At 43.3% G+C, this 23,090-nt stretch overlaps 1 protein-coding gene across 1 annotated transcript in view; it reads right to left on the bottom strand.

Moving 5' to 3' along the window:
- PKD1L1 (polycystin 1 like 1, transient receptor potential channel interacting) overlaps nucleotides 1-22,686 on the bottom strand; it is a 159,410-nt gene extending 136,724 nt beyond the window's left edge. The window contains 6 exon segments of the mRNA XM_064366637.1: nucleotides 10,813-11,140; nucleotides 12,151-12,368; nucleotides 12,946-13,066; nucleotides 16,555-16,643; nucleotides 19,754-19,878; nucleotides 22,659-22,686. Coding sequence (XP_064222707.1) covers nucleotides 10,813-11,140; nucleotides 12,151-12,368; nucleotides 12,946-13,066; nucleotides 16,555-16,643; nucleotides 19,754-19,878; nucleotides 22,659-22,686 — 909 coding nt within the window.
- Between the last annotated feature and the right edge of the window lie 404 nt (nucleotides 22,687-23,090).

Below are 23,090 nucleotides of genomic sequence, written 5' to 3'. Positions count from 1 at the left end.
CAATGACTAGAAATTGTTCTGTACCAGTTGTGTGAATGCGACCCAGTACCTATCTACCTACCTGTCTTTGAGGAGAAAAGCTGTAATGAGGCAAAAGGAAAATTGAACTATTTTTCAAATGTATTTGCAAATGCCTTTAAGAGTTTTAGCATTCAGAATCAGGTCTTGCTGTTACCTTCTGAGTTTTTCTAGAGTTGACCCATTCATTAACTGGAACTTGGGTTCTAAGGTTTAGGTGCCTTAGTCCACTCTTTAAAAATAACTAAATAAAGGGGGGAATCATGGTGGATGGGAGGCAGGACTAGACTGCGGCTCCCACATGGACCGACAGTGCAGCGTGTGGAGGCTCACATAGTGAATTTTTGCTCCAGAACGACTGCAGGAATAAATCAGGAAACCTGAGAGGAACCACAGACCCTCCAAAGGAAGCAGATTGCTCCTGCAGGACCCAGGAGACACCCCAAATACTGTGCTGGTATCCATGGCTGAGATACCCACAAATAGTTCACCTCACAGGACTCTGTGCAGACAACCCCCAGTACCAGCCTGGAACCTGGTAGACTTGCTGGGTGACTAGATCTAGAAGAGAGATAACAATCACTACAGCTCAGCTCTCAGGAAGCCGCATCCATAGGAAAAGGAGGAGAGTACTACATCAAGGGAATACGCTGTGGGACAAAACAATCTGAGCAACAGCCTTTAGCCCCAGACCTTCCCTCTGATACAGCCTACCCAAATGAGAAGGAATCAGAAAGCCAACTGTGGTAATATGACAAAACAAGGTTCTTTAACCCCTCCAAAAAATCACACTAGCTCACCAGCAATGCACTCAAATCAAGAAGAAATCCCTGATTTAACTGAAAAAGAATTCAGGAGGTTAGTCATTAAGCTAATCACGGAGGCACCAGAGAAAGGCAAATCCCAATGTAATAAAATCCAAAAAATGATACAAGCAGTAAGGGGAGACATACTCAAGGAAATAGGTAGCATAAAGAAAAAATCAAAACTTTAGGAAACAAGGGACACACTTACAGAAATGCAAAATGCTCTGAAAAGTCTCAGCAGAATTGAACAAGTGAAAGAAAGAAATTCAGAGCTCAAAGACAAGGTCTTCGAATTAACCAAATCCAACAAAGACAAATAAAAAAAGAAAAGAAAAGAAAAACAAAGCCTCCAAGAAGTCTGGGATCATGTTAAATGACCAAACCTAAGAATAATCGATGTTGCTGAGGAAGAACAGAAATCTGAAAGTCTGGAAAACATATTCAGGGGAATAATTGAGGGGAATAAACTTCCTCAGCCTTGCTAGAGACCCAGACATCCAAATACAAGAAGCACAAGGATGGGCACAGTGGCTAACACCTGCAATCCCAGCACTTTGAGAGGCCAAGTGGGCAGATCACAAGGTCAAGAGATGGAGACCATCCTGGCCAGTATGGTGAAACTCCATCTCTACTAAAAATACAAAAATTAACTGGGCATGATAGTACATGCCTGTAGTCCCAGCTACTTGGGAGGCTGAGGCAGGAGAATCATTTGAACCTGGAAGGTGGAGGTTGTAGTGAGCCGAGATTGCGCCACTGCACTCCAGCCTGGCAACAGAGCAAGACTCCATCTCAAAAAAAAGAAACACGAAAAACACCTGGGAGATTCATTGCAAAAAGATCATTGCCTAGGTACACTGTCCTCAAGTTATCTAAAGTTAAGACGAAGGAAAGAATCTTAAGAGCTATGAAACACAAGCACCAGATAACCTCTAAAGGAAAACCTATCAGATTAGCAGCAGATTTCTCAGCAGAAACCATACAAGCTAGAAGGGTTTGGGGCCCTATCTTCAGTCTCTTCAAACAAAACAATTATCAGCCAAGAATTTGTTTCCACTGAAACTAAGCTTCATGTATGAAGGAAAGATACAGTCTTTTTCAGACAAACAAATGCCAAGAGAATTCACTGCTACCAAGGTACCACTACAAGAAAAGCTAAAAGGAGCTCCAAATCTTGAAAAAAAAATCCTGGAAACACATCAAAACAGAACCTCTTTAAAGCATAAATCTCACAGGACCTATAAAACAAAACTACAATTTAAAAAACCAATAACCAAGATATACAGGCAACAAATAGCATGATGAATGGAATGGTACCTCACATCCCGATACTAACATTGAATGTAAATGATCTAAATGCTCCACTTAAAGGATACAGAATAGCAGAATGGATAAGAATTCACCAATCAACTATCTGCTGCCTTCAAGAGACTCACCTAACACATAGGCACTCGCACAAACTTAAGGTAAAGTGGCAGAAAAAGGCATTTCAAGTGAATGGACACCAAAAGTGAACAGGAGTAGCTATTTTCATATCAGACAAAACAAACTTTAAAGCAACAGCAGTTAAAGGAGACAAAGAAGAACATTATATAATGATAAAAGGCCTTGTCCAACAGGAAAATATCACAATGCTAAACATATATGCACCTAACACTGGAGCTCCCAAATTTATAAAACAATTACTAATAGACCTAAGAAATGAGATACACAGCAACAATAGTGGGGGACTTCAATACTCCACTGACAGCACTACACAGGTCATCAAGACAGAAAGTCAACAAAAAACAGTGAATTTAAACTATACCCTGGAACAAATAGACTTAACAGATACGTACAGAACATTCCATCCAACTACCGCGAAATACACACTCTATGCAACAACTCATAGAACTTTCTCCAAGATAGACCATAAGATAGGCCACAAAACAGCCTCAATAAATTTATGAAAATTGAAATTATATCAAGCACTCTTTCAGACAACAGTGGAATAAAATTGGAAATCAACTCCAAAAGGAACCTTCAAAACCACGAAATATATGGAAACTAAATAACCTGCTTCTGAATGATCACTGGGTCAAAAATGAAATCAAGATGGAAAGTTAAAAATTCTTCAAACTGAACAATAGTGACACAATGTATCAAAACCTCTGGGACACAGCAAAGGCAGTCCTAAGAAGAAAGTTCATGGACATAAACGCCTACATCAAGATTGAAAGAGCACAAAAACTGACATTCTAAGGTCACACCTCAAGGAACTAGAGAAACAAGAACATACCAAACCCAAACTCAGTAGAAGAAAGGAAATAGCCAAGATCAGAGCAGAACTAAATGAAATCAAAATAAACAAAAAATACAAAAGATAAATAAAACAAAAAGTTGGTTCTTTGAAAAATAAATAAAATTGATAGACCATTAGCAAAATTAACCAAGAAGACAGAAAATCCAAATAAGCTCAATAAGAAATACAACAGGAGATATCACAACTGATGCCACAGAAATACAAAAGATCATTCAAGACTACTATGAACACCTTTAATGCACATAAGCTAGAAAATCTAGAAGAGATGGATAAATTCCTGGAAAGATACAACCCTCCTAGCTTAAGTCAGGAAGAATTAGATACCCTGAACAGACCAATAACAAGCAGCAAGATTGAAATAGTAATTTAAAAATTACCACCACCACCAATAACAAAAAGTCCAGGTCCAGACGAAATCAGAGGAGAATTCTACCAGACATTCAAAGAATTGGTACCAATCCTATTGACACTATTCTACAAAATAAAGAGGGAACCCTCCCTAAATTATTCTATGAAGCCAGTGTCACCCTAATATCAAAACCAGGAAAGGATATAACCAAAAAAGAAAACTATAGACCAATATCCCTGATGAATATAGATGCTGAAATCCTTAAAATACTAGCTAACTGAATCCAACATATCAAAAAGATAATCCACCATGATCAAGTGGGTTTCATACCAGGGATGCAGGTATGGTTTAACATATGCAAGTCAATAAATGTGATACACCACGTAAACAGAATTAAAAATAAAAATCATATGATCATCTCATCAGATGCAGAAAAACCATTCAACAAAATCCAGCATCCTTTTATGATTAAAATTCTCAGCAAAATCAGCATACAAGGGACATACCTCAATATAATAAAAGCCAGCTATGACAAACCCAGAGCCAACATAATACTGAATGGGGAAAAGTTGAAAGCATTCCTTCTCAGAACTGAAACAAGACAAGGATGCCCACTCTCACCACTCCTCTTCAGCACGGTACTGGAAGTCCTAGCCAGATCAAGCATGAGAAAGAAATAAAGGGCATCCATATCAGTAAAGAGGAAGTCAAACTGTCACTGTTTTCTGCTAATATGATTGTATACCTAGAAAACCCTAGAGACTCATCCAAAAAGCTCCTAGAACTGATAAAAGAATTCAGCTAAGTTTCTGGATACAAAATTAATGTGCGCAAATGAGTAGGTCTTCTATATATCAACAGAGACCAAGCTGAGAATCAAATCAAGTACTCAACCCCTTTTAAAACAGCTGCAAAACAAAAACAAAAACAAAAAAACTTAGGAATATACCTAAAGAAGGAGGTGAAAGATCACTACAAGGAAAACTACAAAACATTGCTGAAAAAAATCATGGATGACAGAAACAAATGGAAACACATCCCATGCCCATGGATAGGTAGAATCAATATTGTGAAAATGACTACACTGCCAAAAGCAATCTACAAATTCAATGCAATTCCCATCAAAATAGCACCATCATCTTCACAGAATTAGAAAAAAACAATTCTAAAATTCATGTGAAACCAAAAAAGAGCCTGCACAGCCAAAGCAAGACTAAGCAAAAAAAAGAAAAAAAAACGAATCTGGAGGCATCACATTACCTGACTTCAAAGTATACTATAAAGCCATAGTCACTAAAATAGCATGGTACTGGTATAAAAATAAGCACATAGACCAATGGAACAGAATAGAGATCCCAGAAATAAACGCAAACACTTACAGCCAACTGATCTTCAACAAAGCAAACAACATCATAAAGTAGGGAAAGGACACCCTTTTCAACAAATGGTGCTGGAATAATTGGCTAGCCACATGTAGGGAATGAAACTGGATCCTCATCTCGCACCTTATACAAAAATCAATTCAAAATCAATTAGGGACTTAAATCTAAGACCTGAAACTATAAAAATTCTAGAGGAAAACATTGGAAAAACCCTTCTAGACATTGGCTTAGGCAAAGACTTCATGACCAAGAACCCAAAAGCAAATGCAGCAACAACAAAGATAAATGGTTGGGACTTCATTAAACTAAAGAGAATTTGCATGGCAAAAGAAACAGTCAGCAGAGTAAACAGACAACCCACAGACAAGGAAAAAAATCTTCACAATCTATACATCTGACAGAGGACTAATATCCAGTATCTACCTGAATTCAAACAAATCAACAAGAAAAAAAGAAACAATCCCATCAAAAAATGGGCTAAGGACACGAATAGACAATTCTCAAAAAAAGTATACAAATGGCCAGCAAACATATGAAAAAACACTCAGCATCACTAATGATCAGGGAAATGCAAAATCAAAACCACAATGTGATACCACCTTACTCCTGCAAGAATAGCTATAATCAAAAAAATCAAAAAATAGTAAATGTTGGTGTGGATGTAGTCAACAGGGAATGCTTCTACATTGCTGGTAGGAATGTAAACCACTATGGAAAACAGTGTGGAGATTCCTTAAGGAACTAAAAGTAGAACTGCCGCTTGATTCTGCAATCCCACTACTGGTTATCTACCCAGAGGAAAAGAAGTCATTATATGAAAAAGATACTTGCAATGCATGTTTATAGCAGCACAAATCACAATTTCAAAAACATGGAACCAACTCAATGCACATCAATCAATGAGTGGATAAACTGTGATATATATATATGTAAAACATTTATAAAAATGTTTTTTATAATATAAAAACTTTTTTTAAAAAAAGCTTAATTGAGGAAATAAAAAAACATTTTTTTAAATAACCCTAATTGAGGGGGCTCTTGAGCAGCCACTTGCTCAAGCCCGCTCTTACTCTGTGAATTGTCTTCAATAAATCTGTGTCTACTCTGACAAAATAATAAATAAATAAATAAAATCAGTGACTAGAAGCCAATGCCATTCACAAAGACCAGTGGAAGAATCGAGAATAATATGTTAGAAAACTGAACTCAGCAGCATAACTGAAAAGTAATTCACCAAAATCAAGTGTTTTTCACCCCTAGGAATTCAAGAATGAGTCAATAAGATATTAGCTAATATAACACATGATATTTGTAGTTCTAAAGAAGCAAAGAAGGAAGTTATAAGATCAGCTTCACAGATGCTGGATAGAATTTAACAAAATCAACAACTCTTGATTTTTTTAAAGTCTTCATTAAGAGAGGAAAAGATGAAAACTTCATTTACATGATAAATTATAACTGTCCAAATCTAGTATCAAGTTTAATGAAAAAATGTCACAGCCTGATGGGTTCCTCTTTCCCACTGCCCTGAAGAGACTAATGAGAACAGCAGGTGTTGCAGCAAAGAATGTAATAATCACAGACCTGCCAAGCAAGGACAACAGGGAAAACATTCTTGAACCTGTCACCCCCAGAATTTGGAGGCTGGGGTTTTCAAAAGTACTTTTTAAAAAGTACTTTCCCAGCCGCATTCTGGGAAACTGGAACAAATGATTGGCTGAACAACTGGGATGAAATCACAGGAGCATCTCAAACTGTCTTTGTGCAGCTGGGTTAGTTCCTTGGCAGGGATGTGAGGGGGTAGTCTCAGAACCAGATGGCGTCTCTTGGTCTACTGAAATGTTAAATCTAAAAAATATCTGGAAGATCAGATCTTTAGGTTTCACAATAGTGATGTTATCTATAGGAGTAGTTGGGAAAGTTACACATTTTGCAACTCCCAGTTACATGACTGGGGCAATAGACAACCTTTAGAAACAGAAACTGAGCAATGGCAGGTTATTTTTTAACTATGCCTGCTCATTAGCAAAGTCCAAACCCCTAACATAATTTTAACTGTGCCTTACGAATGTGGCTTTAATCTTCAGATAAGGAGGGTGTCAGTTTCCTTTGCCTCCAAGTTTAATGATAAACTAAATCTTTCTCATAATAATCTTGGCCTCTGCATTAGAATAAGTAAAAAAATATTTAGTCTGTGAAGTTAGAAGCAAGATGGAGTCAGTCAGGCTAGATTTCTCTTATGACTTATAATTCTGCAAAGGCAGTTCAAAAACACCGGAAGGATTTTGAGACTGACATGCCCATCATCATCTATCTCATTTAACACTGTCTTGGCAGTACCAGTCATTGTAATTAAACAAGAGAAAGAAACTGGAGATGTCAAATTGGAAATGAGAGGTTGATAATCACCATTCATAATTAATATGTTTACATAGCTGAAAAACGCTAAAGAATACACTTCAAGATAACTACAAACAACATGAGAATGCAGTGAGAGGAGTATCCAAAATCAACAGCAAATAGTAGCAGCTCTTCTATATAACAATGACAACCAGTTTGGGAACAAAATGGGAAAAAAATATTCCTTTTACAATAAAATAGTGCAAAAAATAAAGTATCATACAAGAAACATGTATATTCCATACAAAAAATGTTCAGGCTGGGTGCAGTGGTTCATGCCTGTAATCCCAACACTTGGGGAGGCTGAGGCTGTAGGATCACTTGGGGCCAGGAGTTTGAGACCAGCTTGCTCAATATAGTGAGACTCCTGTCTCTATTAAAACAGAAAAGGAAATAAAAAACAAAAATGTTTAAAATACTTTTAAAGAAAGATGTATGGAAAAATGGACAGGAACAGGGCAGTGCATGCAGGGGGAGATCTTGCATATAAAGACTCTGCATAAATTAACTTGTAAATTAAACATCTGTAAACCAAAAATAAAATTCTAAGTCCTCCAACTGACTGAATGAACCCCTCCTTTTGGCCAAGCACATTCCAAAGTTAACCTGAAAACAAGTTCAGGCCATGATGGGAAGGGTGAGTCAGACATGCCCCATGATACCCTCTTCCCTTTGGAATTCAGGCACAAGTGACCAGCACTAACAGTTAAACAGAGGGCTTAAAAATGACAAAACAGACTTTTTGTCGCAATAAGATACCAACGTGACATGACACATAGCAGGCCCTGAAAGAAACTGAAGTACTTTACTCCAAAATGTATTTCTTCAACATATTGAAATGGTCTTACAAAGCTGTATCTTGCAAGGAAAATCTATGTTCTGTAGAGAATACCCTTCCCTTTCCAGATCTTTTCCTGATCCAGGACAGAATTAACAGAATCTGGCACCTTTTGAAGACTGATAAGAAATATTTACAACCTATTCTCTCCAAAGGCTACTACCTGGAGGTTTTGTCTGCACAATAAAAACCTTGGTCTTCACCACCTCTTATTTTACCCAGATACTTTTTCTTATTAATTCTAGGTCTTTCGATAATACTTAACTCTTTTAACCAATTGCCAATCAGAAAATCTTTGTATCCATCCATGACCTGGAAGTCTCCTCCCACCCCCATCTTTGAGTTGTCCCACCTTTCTCAACAGAACCAATGTACCTCTTAGGCGTATTTGATTGATGTCTTACATCTCCCTAAACGTATAAAACCAAGCTGTACATGACCATCTCAGGCACAAGTTCTCAGAACCTCTTGAGGCTGTGCCTCAGGCCATGTTCACTCATATTTGGCTCAGAACAAATCTCTTCAAAAATTTTACTTAGTATGACTCTTTTCATCAACACGTCATTTAAATAAAAATACCAACAAGATATTTTTATACTAGTCAGTGTGAGTCTAAAGTTCATGTGGAAAAATAAACAAGCAAAAGTGGCAAGAATAATGCTCGAGAAGATGAGTGACAAGGGAAGCCAGCAAACCGTCTGAGGGCAGAGAGGAAACCAGCATAGGTGGAGCTAGCACGCCCCATCAGTGTGGCAACCGGATCTTCCAGCAAATGACGCTGAGCCAAATGGGTGGCCTTTCAGGAAACGGTCAAATGGAATCTACAATGCAGGCTTTATGCCAGGATATACATTCAAATGCATTCAATATTTAAATGGAAAGAGAGAATAATAAAAACTCTAGGAGAAACCATAAGAGAATTGTTCCATAAACTTAGAGTAAGGAAAGCATTTTTAATTACAACGTAAAACTCAGAAACCATAAAATAAAAGGTTGATAAAGTATACTTAATAAAAGTTAAAAATTCCTACATGGAAAGAAAAAAAAACTATAAGTAAAACCAAAATACAAATGACAAACTGAAAAAAAATATTTGCAATGTATACTAAAAGGACACATTTTCTTAATAACTAAAAGAGCTCATCAAAATCCCATATTAGATGGAACTGTGAAAGTGCTCTGCTTGGTTGAATACGGTCATATACTGGCAGTTGACAAGGATGAAACTAATAAAATGCAAATTTTAAAACTTCAGAAAGATACTCTTTTTACTTATTGTATTGATCTCTATATTGTTCACAGGATTGTAAACTGGCCAAGAGTCCTAATTAAAAGCAATTTGGTAATAACTATCAATTACAGATGCACATAGCATTTGAGGCAATAATCTTGCCTTTCCATTAAATGACATACACACGTAATCATTCACTGCGATGTTGCTTGCAATACTGAAAGATCAGAAACAATTTCAACGCCCACCAATAAAAAGAAATAGTTGAGTAGATTTGGTGCATTAAATTAATGGACTACTCAGCAACCACACCAAAAGCCAGGGAAGCTCTTTCTGTGTAGACAGGGGAGCCTGTCTGGATATGGATTTGCATAAGTGGGCAGGGAGTGGGACACTGCATGATATACTTCCATTTGTGGAAAGGAGAGGAAAGAACATTTATACTTGCTTATACACATAAAAGACATAAGAAGTAGAAGATAGTAGTTGACTATGGGTCAATAGAAAAGGACTTTTTACTATATATCCTTCTAGAATGCGGGAGTTTATACCACAAGAATGTACCATGCTCAAAAAGTAACTTATAAAAAAGAGGGGGGCAAGGTACAGTGGCTCACACTGGTAATCCAAGAACTTTGGAAGTCCCAGGCGGGCAGATCACTTGAGGTCAGGAGTTTGAGACTAGCCAGGCCAATGTAGTAAAACCCAGTCTTTACTAAAAATACAAAAAATTAGCTGGGCATGGTGGCATGCACCTGTAATCCCAGCTACTTGGGAGACTGAGGTGGGAGGATCCCTTGAACCTGGGAGGTAGTGGTTGCTTGCGCCACTGCACTCTAGCCTGGGCAACAGAACAAGACTTCATCTCAAAAAAAAAAAGGAAGAAAGAAAAAAAAAATATTAAATGCTATCAGCAAGCAGAAAAGTATCAGAACTCTCCACTCACCTCCCACCCTCAATCATCTTCTCTAGGGGTTTAGTAGTTGAGTAGACTGGATCCAACACTGGAATGTAAATATTTTTTTTTTCTTACTTTGGTTGAGACTACGAAATGTTGGAAATTTTAGTGTAAAAGAATTTGCATACAATATTGCATGTGTGTGTATGTGTGTGCATGTACTTGAAGGACAATTTAAGTAATTTTTCAGTAGTTATTATTTTTAGAATTCTGCCTCCACATAGGATGAAGTGCCAGTACATTAGCTTTGCGACCTCAGGGCACATCCCTCAGCCTCACCACCCCTACCTCACAGGACAGGTAGAAAGATTAAATTCGATGAAGTATGTAGAGTTGGCCACAGTGCAAAACACAGTGCATAGACCCGCCTATGTGCACAGTGTGCCAATGAGCTACTGCTCTTGGAGCCAGGAAGGTTGGCTGAATCCAGAGAAATGGAATAGGGTTCCCTTTCTATTCCCAACACTGCCTCTTGAGTCCCCTAGCTCAGGATCTCCTTCCCAGGCTCCTGATAAGGACACTGTGCACCTTACCTTTTGAGTACTGGTGGTAGGCAGTCACCGCCATTGCCTCAGACATGTTGTGTAGCCTCATTTCAACCCCAGAGCTGTCCCCAAAATCCATCATTAGACAAATAGCCTTTCCAGAAGCCATGTGCACATGGAATCCCAGATTTGGAGGTGCCCAGGTTTCCATTTCCAGGAAGCAATCGATAATGGGGTTTATGGAGTTATCAGGATTTTGAGCTAGGATGGCCACAGGAGGACGCTGAGTAGGGGGACAGAAGCTCTCAGGACCAGGCTGTGATGCTATGAGGCTGGGGGTGTGAGGAGTACCAGGTGGAAGGTCATGGGAGCTGTGGGAGAGAGAGAGAGGCTTCAGATTTCATGACAGTGGACAACATCACCAGGTGAGGTGGGAGGGCAGAAGTCAAGCAGCCTGTCCTGGGCACAGCCAGCTAGAAGCCAAGTCTGAGAAACCTGATGAAAGGCTTCACTTCCACTGGTTCTCAGAGCAGGGTCACAGGGACAGCAGCATCAGCATCACCTGGGCACTTGTGAGACATGCAAATTCTTGGTCCACCCCAGACCCACTGGGTCAGAAACTGGGGTGGGGACAGCAAGCCCCCAGGTGACTCTGAGATCAGCAAAAGTTTGGGAGTCACTGCTCTAGCTACATTATTAATAGTAAAATGTAGAGTTTCTTTCATCACTGATTTAATGTACATGAAAGATGGTATCTCCCACAAGTCACTACCTCCTGTGTTTTCGCAAAAAGCTCCACGTGAGGGTGGGTGCCATCCTTTCTACATTTCATCCTAGTTTCTTGTGCTGCAAATCTGTTGGGGAATTGGGAATAGTTTATGATACTCAAGCTTCAGCTTCCAATCACACAAGACTTCCATGATCATCATTTATGTGTTAAAAACTGGTCTTGAGTGAAGCATATGGTATTGGTACCATTACGTAGCTGGCAGTATAAATGAAAGATTAAAGAAAGCAGGAAAAGAAAGATCATGGAGGTAGAAATGGCTTAAGTATCTAAATGGCCAATTCTCATGCTCTCATGTATTTTTTCCCTCTCCCAGTGTGCTGCTCAAGTCCGGTTAAAAATACACACAGTCAGATAAAGCCTCAGTCTCGGTATGTGATTGATGGGAAGCATAAAGGCAACCAGGTGATACAGGTCTCCGATGGCAAACAGTGGCCAGTTACATCTACAGCATGGTGACTTGAAAATCACTGGACTCAACTGCAAGTATAATTAAAGCAAACCATGAAGACACGAAAATCACCAATAGATTGGGCATGGCTCCAGACTGGGGACGGAGAAGTGGTGCTGGCCTCTACAACTCCTTCACCTTACCTTCTGGGAGAAGTGGGAAAATGGGAAAGTGGCCACAGGGGTACTCACTGGGTGCTGGTTTGAATGGGTCTGGCTGCCTTGGTGGGGGTCTCCATCGTGACAGTTCCAGGAAGGAGCCCCGAGGCCACATCCTCCGCACAGCACAGCAGTCTCAGGACACAGCAGGAAGCCTCCATCTTCAGGCTGCAGGGAGTTGCTGCAGAAGAGGTGCCCTGGACCTTAAAAGTTTAAGAACAGCTCAGGGTTTATTGAATGGCCTCATCTGGCATGAGTACTTGATGTCCTCCATGCTCAAAAAACCAATTTAATAAAGAGCCCCCCGGCTGCTGAGGTCTCTGCTACTGGGTGGGTGACCACAAATTGGCCCCGTGCATTGGTGCTTTCTCGAGAGTGGTAGGATTCATACTTTCCAGCATACTAGCCAAGACAGTGCCCAGGTGGCACCAGATAGAATTATGAGGCATGTGTTATCAGGAATGTCAGGGCTGCTTAGTATCAGAAATTCATGTCACTCCCTCAGCTAAGCCGACAGAAAATTAGCAATTTCATAAGGTCATCTATAATTCTATAAGGTTGTCAGCTTAGAGATGATGCTCTTGCAGACGGCAAAAATATAAAGTCCATTTTCCCTTATTGTGGTGACAAATTTTAGTGATCCCTTTCAACTGCTTGAGCAGTATCCAAATGACGTAGAAAGGCAAAATAGGGTTGGTTCACTGACAAACACTGAGGCTGCCTGCATACGGGTGAGTCTCCCAGACGCATTAAATTCAGCGGCAGGGGTTAGACACCAACCTGGAGGCAGCCAGAGGACGCGCTGCCTGTGGTCCCAGTAGCACACAGCCGCCTGTGATGGAAACTGGGGCCACTGCTGCTCCGGGCACTTGCGATTATGACAAAAGGTTTGTGGGGAAAGCTGTATGGGAAGGAAAATGCAGAAAGAAAAGGAAACTTGGTTGTGTTTCAGTCACACATCCGGCTCATTTGATTAAAAATTATGCCTTTCCTGGGCTTTGCTGGAAATTCTCTTGCTGTGATCGCAGGCCCATTCCTGGGAGTCAGGCCCAGGCTGACCAGGGGGATATGATGTGGTTCGAAGCCAAACCAGTGGGGCTGCTGCAGGCACTCGAGGGACAGGTCTTAGGTAGAGTGGAGCTTATTTAAAGCTATTTACTAAAATCTGCACCCAGCTAGGACACTGCTTCCGACAGTTTACCCAAAGGGGTGAGTCACGTTTAAAACGTGCTCTGTCTGCCTTGTGGGGCCTGGACTCGGCTGGAATACACTACAGTGCGGTGACTGAGGGGCGCTGTGGGAGGCCTGGCGGTAACTGCTTGCCCATGCTCAGTGCAGTCAAAGCCTGGCAGGGAGGCAGGGCTTGGGAATGGGACTCGAGGATGCTGCCTCCAAGCGGCAGGGACAAGAGCCAGTTAGCGGGTTATCTTCATGTCCCCCTGTCATAGGACCCTGTTTTCAGCTGTCATCACCACCTCACCCCGCTGATGAGCCCCAGTGAGGCCTGCAGGAGGGAGTGAAGCACAGTGGGTTCCTTTCTCGGCTGCAGCTCTGGGCTCCTCCTCTGGCAAGACCAGCCTTACTCCCAGCCTCTACCCCGACATGGCTCCCATGAGGTGAGTGTCTCTGTCTCAGGCTGTGGCAAGGCCCAGCCAGCGCTAACCCTGCATGAGAAAAATACAGGATGATATTCTCAATGCCTGCAGCCGACTGGCTCTGGGCTTGCTCTGCTCTGCAGAAGAGGTGGTGTGGGCACGCTGGCTGCCAAGTGAATGGGAAGTACTACGGAGAAATGCCTCCTTAGGAACTCCATGTAGCTCGTGGCTTTAGTGATTGAATCACAATCAATAAAAGCCTGACATTGTGGAAAGACACAAACACACGTGGACCTGGTTATCTTTAACACTGCACTACTCATGACATGTCAGCTCTGGGGCTTGTGGTGCGGGGACTCACAAGCTGTCCACTCTGTCAGCCGAAGCCCACTTCTAGGCACTTTCAATGGCATGTCAACCCGGATCGTCTGTCCTCCCAGAGGGACATCTGAAGTCACTTAGGCTGTTCCTAATGTGACATATTTTTAGTCCATTCATCATCCTAGTCACTTGCTTCCTATTTTTGCCTTTATATTCCTTTAGTTCTTAGTCATTTTCTTTAGGAAAGCAACAACAAAAACGACAACAACAAACCTGCATGTCTTAGCTGAGTCCTGGGAGAAAAGAAAAGGGCACATGCGTCTGTCCAGATTAAGTGTAAAGGGCCTCAGAACAGGGACTGGCTTGGGGGTGGGCGGATTGTGCTCAGACCTCAGGAAACAGACACAGGAGTACCCCCACCAGACTTCACTCTGCTCACAGCTAAGAAGGTCTTCTGTTGCTAGGAAGGAAGACCCTCTCCTTCTAACCAAGCGCACAGGCCAGAGGTTTGCTCACCCAGCACTTTGGGTTTGTGACCAGTGACGGCCCAAGCCAGACTGCAGCAGCTAAGCAGAAGGTGGGACGTGGAGTCACTGAGCTCCCACACAGGGAGACCCCACCCTGATCTTGTTCACCGGGTGTATTTGAAGGCCCTGCCTGCAATGCAAGGCCTCAGCACAGAGACAAGAATAACATTCCTGTGGTGGCTGATTCCAGTTGAAGATTTCTCTCTAATTGAACGGTTACTTACACCTTAGCTAAGTCTTGAAATAATGTCTCAAAAACAAGTTGTGAAATTCTTCATTAGTTGACCCTAGCATTGGAGAAAATCATTCTGCTCGAGCTGCAAAGAATAAATTTTCTTAACGGGGGCTCCAGGGGATGTGCCAATCTACCCAGTAGAATCCAAACACAGTAAGAATTTCACACAGAGATGCTCTACCCTGAAATGGATGCTACATAGAGGCAGGACAACCACAGGGCCTCAGACATTGAATTTCCGGGGGACAGACAGACAAATCCCGTCATAGAAGGCAGGCTTATTGTTAGGAAAATGGATTCCGAAAAACAACAGCTCTGGGCCCACGCATCCAAGTGTCTGGTCACAAAACATCTAGGGGGTCCAATTCTCCCTAGTACTGCTGCCGGCAAAGCCTCGGAGATCACAATGGTGGGGAACAGTCAGGTGTGCAGCGTGGGCTGCCCTCACAGGTGGCTTCCACTGATTTTTCTTCTCCCAAATTTCCACCTAGTGGCTGAATCATGCACGTCCATGGGCACAGGTTGGACCTGGCCCTTGGTATCTCAGGGCATGGTGTTCGCTTCATGCTCTGCCCAGCTCCCTGTTTTGTCAGGCTTGAGGATTTTACAAATAAATAAAACCAGCAATATTATAGCAGCAGATCAAGAGTAAAGATTAGGTGGATTGGAGGTAGACCAGAAAGGACTGTGATCAGTGTAGCTGTTCTTGGCACCATTGATGGGCCATTACCAGTCACTGCCTTTGAACAGTATCATGGAAGGGAAACTTGCATCAGTGAAAATGGTGGAACTGAAACAATAATGAGGAAAACAAAGAAACGTCTAAATTTACCATGTTTTTCCTTTAAGAGAGAAAAGTTACACTTGTTCTTTGTATGCTTAAATGTTTAATTTCCATTAGAAGGAGTAAAACCATCGATTTCAGGTATAGCGTGACATTAGAGAATCCAGAAGGCGGCCAACTGTTTTTAAAAAGCATGCCTACTTTAAATTTGGTATTGCCTGGTGCTATTTTGTTTTCTTAAATTGTGGTTAAAAAATAATAATAACATAAAATGTACCATCTGAACCACCTGAAGGCACGGCTCCGTGGTGTTAAGTGTGTGCATACGTACATGGTTGTGCCGTTCATTTTTAGGACTTGCCTATCCCACAGAACTGAAGCTCTGTACCCATTAAACAATGCTCCATTCCTCCTCCCCCAGCTCCTGGCAACCAACACTTTCCTTTCAGTGTCTGAATGTGACTACTCTAGGAACCTCACACAAGGAGAATTACAAAGGATGTGTCTTTTTGTGACTGGCTTATCTCATGAAGCATAATGTCTTCAAGGTTCACCAAGTGCTGTTTTAAAATCTGTATGTTATGCACCATGAAATAACCAATTACCACCATGTCGAGTGCTCGTACCCAGCTAAGGCTCAGCATATTCCTTCCCAGGGTTCATAACAGAGATGATGATGATTCTTGTATGAAATCACCTTCTATGGCTCCCAACACTCAAGAGTTTCTCATACTACCTGGTCTACTCCTGCAAATTAACTTCAGAACACCATTCATTTTTCCATCAATTTAAGAGCTGCATTTGCTAGCCCACCCTCAGATCATGTAGGAACAAGCGTGGAGTTTCACATCTGAGCAATTCTTTGTAAGTCCCATGTCATTTGCATGTTGAGAAAAGCAAGATTTTTGCCATGGTACATTGACATACCTATTAGCACTGTTATCACAATCCAGAGGCACCCATGTTTTTTCATTAACAACACTTGACACTGCTTTACTAGTTGTTTTCCAAATGTTCTGTAAGAAAAAAATAAAAAAATAGCATGAGAGAGTTGCTTACGAAAACCCAGTACATTTGGGAAAGTAACATTACTTCATTCACAAAATAACAGTGGACCCCTGCTGTGTGCCAGGCACTAGAGAAGCAGCAGCGAGGAAAGCAGACCAGCGTCATCCTCCCAGGGCTCGCTTTCTGCCAGAGGAAGCCAGAAAGCAAGCATGTAGCCATAACAGCACCTGCTGGTAGTTGTGCTGCTGAAGAATGCAGCTGCAGGAGGCATTCATGTGGGGTGAGGATGGGTGCTCTTTTATACACAGGGTCAGAGAAGGCGGCTCTGTGTGATGGCATCTAAGCAGAGCTGGAAGAAGAGAAATGCAGAGCTGTGCCAAGGGCAGAGGCACACCTGCCTCGTTGGAGGAGCAGCAGAAGGCTAGTGGGGCTGCAGGCACCAGGAGAGCACAGGAGGTGACCTCAGAGTCAGGGGAGGCCAAGTGGGGTCAGACTCAGGACCTGGAGTTTCATTCTTAATGAGATGGAGGGTTCTGAGCACAAGAGTGGCACACTCCAACCCACAGAAGCATCAGTGTGGTTGCAGTACTGAAAAAAGCCTGGCAGGCAGGAGTGGCAGCAGGGGAGCCACTCTGATGGCTATGAGGATGGCAGGCCTTGATTGTGGAGGGAAGGCAGAGGATGGATACCTCTGTGGCTAGGGTGGCTGGGCTGGCTGCTGGACTGGAAGTGGGATGGAGCCCAAGAGAGAACTCGGAGACAACTCCATGGGGCTTGCTTGGCCTGAGCACACTGAGACCTTAGGTGGGGTGGGGGCACTGGAGAGCAGGTGAGGGGCGCTGGGAGCCCATCTTGGTTATGAGGCCTCTGTTGACCTTGCGTTGAGCCATGCAGCTCTCCTTGTGACAAAACCTCAATCCCTGTGGCACAAGGAGAGCAGGGAGGTGCCCATGGCACAGGAGGTGGGGGTGCTTGTGGCCTGTGGGAGGCTGGCTACCTCGTTTCCTCTACACAAAAGGATGCCCATCCCCAGATAAAGCCCCGCTATGGACACAAGTACAGAAAGCAGCCACCATCCTTCAGACTGAGGGCCCAGGGCCTCACTCTGGTTCTTGATAGAACAGTTACCAGAAGTAGTTCCAGCCAATTAAAAAGTTAGCATAGGATAACCAACGGCCCGCCCCTCTCTGGGACGTGTGCTCCCCATGCTGCAGGCCTTTTAAAGATTTGTAACTACAGGACATCAGGGGCTTCATCTCCCAGAACAACGGAGGAAGGTGTCAAGAAGGCGAGGGTGGAAGCTGAAAGATGCCAGCTCACACCTGAGTGCATGCGCCTGGCACCTGCCCTTTTTCTATGACAAGAACAGGGGACCCTACTGTGGCCTCCCAGAGCAGGACCTGGGTAGATCCTGGCAGTTTCCTGAGGATGTGAAACCCAGGGGCTGAGGCAGCTGCATGTACCTGCAACCCCTAAAAGGCACAGTGAGCTAGTAAGCAGCATGGGAGACACAGAGCTTTGCAAGACACTATCCTATAACTATGCCGGTCAGCAAACTGCCCAGCATGTCCAGGCCCTGGTGTATGGCCCCAGGTGACCCTCGCCTGAGCCCACTGGGGCTGCAGAGAGCAAAGCGGCCAGAATGCAGCTTGGAAATGGGTCTCCCAGTCAACCAAAGCCAGAAAGCCCCCCAACTGCACATTTCACCAGGACCAAGGCCTTTGGGACATGATGATTAAATCCTAAAGGCAGTGATCTACGCCCAAAGCTGAGGGCCCAGGTGGCTGTACCTTGGAGTCACCAGGGTAGGGTGGGTCGAAGCACCAATGCCCTGAGCCACGCTGCAGCATACCACCGTTAGAATCTTCAGAGGCAGGGCTTGTGTGCCGTTTTGTTTGGGTTCTTTGATTTTTTTAAGCTCCACAGGTGATTCTGCATAGCAGATCTGCATCAAGTGTTCAAGAGGCATGAGGCCTGTTTGCTCCCTTGTGTTTTGGGTGTGGGGGCACTAAAAATCTCAGTAAGTCACTGTATGTGGATATTTACACTGTATAATATGAGAAATGCAGATAATATCACCTCCCCTCTAAAACACCTCCCCCCAACCTCCTGTTCTCAGAACCATCGGACATTCATCTTACTAAATATCCTTCCTTGGGAACCTAAAAATGCCTCCTTGAACTTTCATTGAACAAAGTGATGGCAGAGCACAGCAAAGCTCCCAAACACAAACAGTGTGGGTTGAGATCAAGTTTATTTCGATATAAACTGTGCTAAGTAGGGGGTGGTTTAATAACGCTGCCCTGCATGAGGAATATTGAAAAATGAACTGCAAGAGAGTCTTTGCCAAGGACAGCAGAGGTTCTGGGAGCTTCAGAGAGAACTGGTTTCTTCGAATTTGAACTAGAAACGCACAACTCTGGGCTGTCTCTGCATGTCCCTTTGGAACCAATACTCATTCTGGGTGAAAGCATGTCTCACCCAGAAGTTTTCACTCTTCTCTTGCCCCACCCCAGATGTGAGAGTCACTCCTCTCATGCTTCTCCTCCATCTCCAGGGCACTGCCCAGGCCTTCAGACCCAAGCCCTGTTTAGCTACTCTGATAAATAGATGCAAGGGAATTCACATGTCTCCAGGTAGCCCAGTCTTAATTAATAGGGGTCTTCAAAGAGCTCTCTGAACTCTGAAAAATAAGCAGGGTTTCAGCACTTTGGGTGCTGGAAGCCTTGTCTGTGCTGGAGCCACCTGGGGGCAGCTTGTACTCCCCATCTGGGGAGCAGCACCCATTCCTCTCCCCACCCCAGCGTAGCCCTCACTTCCCACCTGAGGGGCAGCCCCGACTCCCCACCTGGGAGCTACCCACCCCATTCCCCATCTGAGGGCTGTCTCCTACTCTTCTGGGCTGGGCTTGCCCTGTCTGCATTTCTTATCTGTGGAACTACACTCTGGAGCTGAATTAAAGGCTTTATAAGTTATATTTGCTTCATTGGCACAAACACACATGACAGGAAAACAATCCCTGATAAATTCCTGCTGAAACACGGAGGTGTTTTTGAGTCATACTGTACATATACTGTGTTCAGGAAGAAAAGACTGATTTCCCCAGATCCAGAAATACCTTCTCCCCGGAGGCCAATAAGGATGGGCTCTGTGATTCCCCGTCTTCAGCCTTTCTGTTCAGAGCACACCGGGGACAGCCACACTTCTCATCACTCATAAGAAGCACACGATTGGCACAGACCTCTAGGGAAAAAAAAAAACAAGCAAACAGATTCTGAAGACTGCAATGTGCTGGGAAGGTGAGAAAATAAAGCTGGAGAAGCCTTAAGTCATACACAAGGTCAAAGCCACCCCGGCCTAACAACGGCTGATCATGAAGATGCGTGCCCTTGGGCTGCTGTGTCCTGCGTTGTCTTTTCTATTTCCTTGCTTACACAATGTCTCAGGAGTAGCCCACACTAAGCAATATGAGGGAATGCACAACCACCAGCCACACTGATGATGAACGCCTGTTCCAGAAACACCCAGAGGTCTGGTCATAAAATGATGAGGGTCAAGCGTCCCGCTGAGGGGTGTGTAGGAGAGGGGGCAATACCACAGTAGGAAGGAGTGGTGGGGAAGCTATTGGACAAACAGGAAGACCAATAAAGACACTCCAAAGTTTATAAGCAGGATGTTCCCACCCGGGCAGTCTGGCCTTGACGCTAGCGTGGATCTGGCTGATGTTCACTCTTCCCATCTCTGGGGTCCAAAGGCCAGGCAGTGAGTAGGGCCAGCGCCCACCTAGCCAGGAGGCTGAGCACTCTGCCACATCCCACCTCTGTGGGAACAGCTGGAACAGGATCTGCGCACAGCTGACAACTGTTAAAGCTGATGACAGGTCCATGAGTGTTTGTGATGCCATTCTCTCTACACATGCGGATGTTTGAAAATGTCCATAATAAAAGTTCAAAGAAAATATTTCTGCCAGATCTGGCCCTGTACAGAGCCACTCTCAGCAAGAAGCCAAGCAAGAGCTGTTTTCCCTGAAGCCCCCACCCCTCTGCCCGTCGGGGAGGGCCCTCATCCCCAGGCAGGAGTGGAAGGAAGTGGGGGTGGAGGGTAAAGAGGGGACTAGAGCACCATGCTGCTTTTCTCTCTGACCTGAGTCCCCACAAGGAAACCTGTTTCTGTGTGGGCTCCCCACTCTCTCTTATTCTCGCCAGCTTTGCTTAGGCTAGAAGGAACCCAAAGGCCTGCAGGCTGCCAAGAGCAGCATGTTCTCCAGGGGCTCCAGGCCAGGGCTGGGCCATCCTCACAGGGGATGTGGCTTCCAATCCCTGCACCCCCAGCAGTGGTGCCGGCAGTCAGTTTTCCCCTAGCCTCCCAGGATACTCTCAAGTTTAGCCTAGGACAATATCAAATCCAGTTTTGACATTGTGAGTAAAAGCCACTATTTACTGTCAAGACTTCAGTGTACTAATATTCTGAGATAATAAAAGCTGAGGAAAAATCAAAGGCTGTGTTCCCGAGGGTTCTCTAATATGTGACGTGCTACAAGCGCCATTGCGTGTCGTCGAGCACCCACACAGGCTGGATGCTACAACTGAGGTATGAAGCAATTTCCTTAGCTAGACACATCCGAGAGGAGGAAATATTTTTAAAATGTTTTGGGATAAGCTAGAATAGTCAAGTGACTCACATTTCTTTTTTTTTTAATGTCTTTTAATTTTATTTTATACTTTAAGTTCTGGGGCACACGTGCAGAACGTGCAGGTTTGTTACATAGGTATGCATGTGCCACAGTGCGACTCATATTTTTCTGAACCCAATTAATCATCAAAGTCACTGTGCTCAAATTATCTGAAAAAAAAAAGCAGACATATCCCTGAACAGAAAAAATTAGGTAAAAAATCATAAAAAATATACAAAATTGCAAAATTGAATAAAGTATGTCACAAAGGGAGAAATAAACTAAATGAGTGAAACTAATCCTGGAATTGGCCTAACTGTCCCACAAAACTGATATTCACGGGTTTCAGAATAAACATGGAAACTGACTCTCCTAGTCTTAAAACTTGAAACTTAACGCCCATCTCATCTGAGTTCCTCCCTCAGGAAACCAACCCAAGGAAGGGACTGAACCCACCAGACCCCTGCATCCCGCCAGGCCCTCCTTCCTCAGACTGCTTCCTCACCCCTCTCTAATTTTTGTTTCCTTGGCTTTTCTGCTATATAATCCCCCAATTTTAGTCAGTTTGGGAAGACATATGAGGCTTTATCTCCCTTCTCCTCATCTGCATCACCTGATAAAGCTTTCTTCCCTGGCAATCCTCGCTGTCTCAGTAATGGTTATGCTTTCTGTGTAAGCAGCGGCAGCAGGACGTCAGGCAAAATTCTGCATTTAGCTAACAATTCCACACGATCTTAACATAAGAACTGCAAAAGAGTTGACGCTGCATTGTTTCAACATCGATGCCAGGCACACACCTGCCTCCTGACACACACACACACACACACACACACACACACACACACGCTCCATTTAAATCTCCATTTAACTCTTTGGAAATTTTTAAAAAATTAAAAAATTTTATTTTTAAAAATTAGTTTCTCAGATCTAACAAACGTGCAGCCTAAGTTGAAAACTCAAAAATTCCTTCTACTTAAAGAAATACTGGCAATTACGTTTCAGGCAACACTTTAGAATTTTCATTTAAAAAGTTAAAAACCCCACACCCGTGGCCATGCAGACACCTCCTGTAACCTAAGTATCCCCTTCACTGGGCATGGGGAGGCCCCACTGTAGTCTCAGTGGTTCTCGAAGTGGGGCCCCCAGATTTCCTCAGCCTCACCCCAGACTTCCTAAAGCAGAAAGTCAGGGGTGGGCCCCAGTGAAGAAGTTAAAATTATACTACCCTGGCATGTTGAGTATTTAAGTTAGAGGCCCTTGCAAAACAGCAGGTTTAAGATCACTCTGACCTTCCTTCTGTTTCTTAAAAGCAGAAAATGAAATTCCCATGTGGAAGATGTCCTCTTTATACCAGGGAAATAAAGCAACATTCTTATCATGGCGGCCATGCCTCATTCCCCAAGGCCTTACCAACCCACACTCCACCTCCAGGAGGGCTACAGCTGTACAGATGAAGACCCCAACTCTTGTCAGTGCTCACAGGCATATCACCACAAAAGGAAAGGCAGCAGGCAGCCTGGAGACACCTAGGGAAAGAAAATAACCAGAGGAAAATGAAATTAAGTACAATCATTTAATCATAGCCGTCCTGTGACCACTCTTCCATCCATATCCATATTTCTGCCACAGATTTATTAAGTACACAATTGGCTGCCATATGAACAAAAAACAGCTTGCATCTATGGTTTTTTCACTTCATAATTCCCAAACTCAGGGTCTGTTTTGGAAGATTAGCTGAAATATAGTTCCCATCTGACTACTAAAACAGCCTCCGAATAGACCC

This window comes from Aotus nancymaae, unplaced genomic scaffold, assembly GCF_030222135.1.
Source record: "Aotus nancymaae isolate 86718 unplaced genomic scaffold, 86718_ANA_hifiasm-v0.15.2.pri h1tg000065l, whole genome shotgun sequence".
Taxonomy (NCBI): Eukaryota; Metazoa; Chordata; class Mammalia; order Primates; family Aotidae; genus Aotus; species Aotus nancymaae.
The sequence above is the reverse complement of the archived record's forward strand: the minus strand, read 5'-3'. Positions and strand labels throughout refer to the sequence as shown.